The sequence below is a fragment of the Musa acuminata genome, chromosome BXJ1-10 (genome assembly GCF_036884655.1).
Source record: "Musa acuminata AAA Group cultivar baxijiao chromosome BXJ1-10, Cavendish_Baxijiao_AAA, whole genome shotgun sequence".
NCBI lineage: Eukaryota > Viridiplantae > Streptophyta > Magnoliopsida > Zingiberales > Musaceae > Musa > Musa acuminata.
This window is the reverse complement of record NC_088336.1, coordinates 33,352,557-33,356,572: the sequence shown is the minus strand read 5'-3', so window position 1 is coordinate 33,356,572 and position 4,016 is coordinate 33,352,557. Positions and strand designations below refer to the sequence as shown.

Genomic DNA, 4,016 nt, shown 5'->3' with positions numbered 1-4,016 from the left:
TTTGCCTCCGGTTCTTGTTCTCACGGACAGAGCGAGATAGGCGGGGCACAGATGGGTTCGTCGGCGGCGGAGGATATCAGCTTGGATTTGAAGCTGTTCACGGCGAGAACCGTCGCCGGTTTCCTGAAGGAGGCGTTCGTGATGGAGAGCGGAGACGGGAGGGTGGCGAAGCTGGAGGAGTCCGTGAGGAGCCTGGAAGAGGAGAAGAGGAAGATCGAAGCTTTCAAGCGGGAGCTCCCTCTCTGCATGCATCTGCTCACCGATGGTCGGTTGGGTGCTCGATATGTGAGGTGTTTTCGACCTGGGTCTTTTTGAGGAATTATTTTGACTGTCTTTTCATTTCCTGTTCTCAGTGATCGAGGGGTTGGAGAAGGAGCTGGAGAAATGCAGGGGCGAGAGATGCGCGCGCGTCTTCGGTGAATCCATACCCATCAAGGAAAAATTTGAAGAGGAAGGAAGGGAAAAAGTTGAAAAGGATTGCGAGGCGAAGATGAACTGGATGAGTTCTGCGCAGCTCTGGAGCGACAACCCCAACAGAAACAATTGCAAGGACAATAAGAATGAGAAGAAAGTCACACCAGAGGTAAAAGGAGAAAATTTTCGGACGTTCCCTGTGGAAAAGATGAAACCTTTTGTTGTTGTTGTTGATGGTGATGATGATAGCCTTCTCTTTTCTCTGTATGGATGATCGGTTTTCCTTTTTCCCCATCGCAGGGAGGCGGAGAGCTCAAACGCCAGCAGAAGAAGGAGAACTTGTTCCTGGAATCCAAGAGCCTGAGCGGCGGTGGCGCGTTCGTGCCATTCAAAGGCCTATCAGCCGTCACAGCTAACGGGGAGGAAGGGAAGCCCACCGTCGCCTTGCCAGACCTGTCGCTTGAGGCGCCTGTAATGGACAACGGAGCCCTCACTCTTTCTGCCGTCACCGAGGGCCACTTTGTCAGTGGCTCAGGCTCCAAGGGCGCCGGTAGGGCTCCGACCTCAGCTCCGGCGACGGCCGGTGACCACCCGAACTCGCAGGCACAGCAGCCGCCGCCAAGGAAAGTGCGACGGTGCTGGTCGCCGGAGCTGCATCGCCGGTTCCTCTCCGCCCTTCAGAAGCTCGGCGGCGCCCAAGGTTAGATCGGAGCCTTCTCTTCTCTCACAACCGAAGCTGGTAATTTCAGCAAAAAAAGGCATCATTTTTGTTCCACAGTCTAGGAAACCATGCGAAATTTGTAGCTTTGGGTAGTGACTAGTGTTGGAAATTGTCCCTCGTTAAGGATGCGATTGATTGCGATTTCTACTTGTTGCAGTGGCGACTCCTAAGCAGATTAGAGAACTGATGAAGGTGGACGGCCTCACCAACGATGAAGTGAAAAGCCATCTGCAGGTAGGTTCGAACGCTTCGATCTTCATTTCCGCACCTATTTATTTATTTTTGGATCAAATTAACACAACTTTTCCTCTTCTGATCCAGAAATATCGTCTGCATGCTCGACGGATGCCTAATTCTTCAGATGCTGTGAACCGACGTGTTGCAGTTGCAGGAGGCGTGTGGGTTCCCGAGGAGCAGTATAGCAATTCCTCGCAGCAGAGTGTTTCTCAATCTGGCTCTCCACAGAGCCCTCTTCAGCTAGCTGGGGCTACTCCAGTGGTGTCTGTTACTGCCGGAGATAGCTGCGAGGAAGAAGATGGGAAGTCAGAGAGCTTTAGCTGGAAATGATGAAACTTACTGCTTCATATACTCGAGAAGAAGGTTCAAATATTGGAGAGTTATGAAATCCATGTATAGAGAGAGCTTTAGAGTTTTGCTGATAGGATATATGAGAGAAACTGATGTGGTTGGAACATATATATTTTACATAGGTTAAAGGAAGGCATAGCTGATGCTTGGCAGAGAAGTGACTGAGCTCTTGAAAGAAAACATGATTTTACATTAGGCTAAATCTTCCTCTCATTCTTCCATGTCTTTTGACACCATTCCAGGGTGGGTGAAGCTTTTACTGATTCGTGTGTTCTAAAAGGATTATGACAGATACAGCAGCACATTAGATGGCAATGGTTTCATTTCAACGACTGAGAAATGAGTGTTCTCTCTACTCTCCAGTGGGATTCTCGAGTGAGATCTTCATGGAACAATTCTCTGTTCATGAATTCTGCTTTGCGATTCAATATCTCCACATCCCCTTTCTCACCCTGACTGAATTCTTGTTCCTCCAACCATGATTCTGTGGAACACTCTCGTCTCCATGTAGATTCTCTCTTTGTTGATCAACTATAATCGACATCGTCAACATTCAATCTTTGTTCTTGCTTCATGTTATCCTGCTAAACAAGCTTGTTAGCATTCATCAACACCGGAGACGGGGATGGCTTAGACTCTCTGTGTCTTGCACATCAGGAATCTTTTGGACTCCAATGTGATCTGACACAAAACACACTGTGGTCGTCCGTGTACACGGAAAGAGAATCTCGAATGAGTCTGCCCTGCTGCCATACCACGCTTTGGAGCTCCTGCAAAGGATTCCACAAACAGCTTGGCAGCAGAAAGCCGATTTACCCACTGCTGTCACCTTGGTTTTCTCCATCATCTCATCCATCTCCTGCAAACACACCGATCCTTCTCGCGGAAGCTAACGCATTCACGTAGCAAATCATTGAATTCATGTAAAGCTGATGAATCTCTTGGGAGGGTTGGAAAAAGCTCCACGACAAAGACATGCATGTATATGGCCTGATCGAGGGAATATTTGTCCTCTAATCGTAAGTACTAATCTAACAGAAAAAGGATAAGACAAATCGATCGAACACATCACGTCAGCATCGATCATAATAGAAAGTATTTCTTCAATACTACATATGAGGTTTGGGAAAAAGAAAATTCTTTAATGGTATTTAAGTTCTTCTTTCCCTCTATGCTCTCTCCATGCCGAAACTCCATTTATCTACGATCTTTACTTACGTGGGAGAGCACGTATATATTATATCGTTTAAACATCGTCAACATTATCCACACAAAACATGATTCTCATCACGTTATAAAATTTCGGATCCGGACTACGTCGGGCTATCTTCATAATTCGGATTGACAGTGACTTCCCAACCAACAATAGCAAAAATGAAACATATGTCCAACATAGGAAAGCTACAAAAGGTCTCATCGGATTGTACATTTCATCATTATCTTTGATCTCAGTCGCCCATCTGCTTAAAATTTGCATTCGATCTTCGGTGCATCACAGATAAGCTCTCGTACTGGTGTTTCCAGTCTGATCAGATTCTCATAATCCACCATATCCGATTGAATCATCAGACGTTGAAAGCTTCCTAACAGTGGAATGGATGGATCTGTAACTTAGCCTGGCTATCACTGTCGACGCTTGCTAACAGGTGAAAAGGATATCCCCACCTTTAATAATGCGAAGTTCCTACCGCTTGAGATGGAGAGAAGAAAAGCAAGATAAGATCGCTAGCTTTTCCCTCTCGGCTCACACGCAGCGTTGGCGCGACTGTAACAGAGTACAAACGTGAAAGCAACACGAAGACCATCGAAGATTGGAGAACAAGCAACGCTGCGTCGCCCCTTGTCCTCTTCAACTCTGTATAAGATCCCAAATGCACTTTTCTCGGGAAGAAAGATGATGTTAGTTTCATTAGAAGTGAATAAATATTATAATTGGTTTATAAGGTTGATAAATGCAAGCCTTGGGGTAGATACTACTATTAACTATAAGATCTGATTTTGGGTTATGTTGGATTTTGACGACGAAGTGAAAGCACTTTATTGCGACACATCAATTTAGTCCAACATTAAAAGTGGACTAAGTCTAGTATACTACTGTTAATTTCGATTTAAGTATTTTGAACAAATGGTTCAAACATATTAAAATTAAGTATTTTTAGCATTTTATTTTGGCACCATAAAAATTAGGAGATTACTATTTGTATTTTTTATTGTTTATAATTCTATTTTAAGAATTTTAAATAGTCTTAAGTTATCTCTTTATAAATAGACATATATATACACCTCTAATTTA

At 44.7% G+C, this 4,016-nt stretch overlaps 1 protein-coding gene across 1 annotated transcript; it reads left to right on the top strand.

Moving 5' to 3' along the window:
• Positions 1–1,936, top strand: LOC135594609 (transcription factor NIGTH1-like). The gene is made up of 5 exons (XM_065084928.1): positions 1–265; positions 354–583; positions 715–1,114; positions 1,293–1,369; positions 1,457–1,936. Exons 1-5 carry the CDS (start codon positions 52–54, stop codon positions 1,700–1,702), a joined length of 1,167 nt encoding a protein of 388 aa, XP_064941000.1. The 5' UTR covers positions 1–51; the 3' UTR covers positions 1,703–1,936.
• Positions 1,937–4,016: the final 2,080 nt, after the last annotated feature.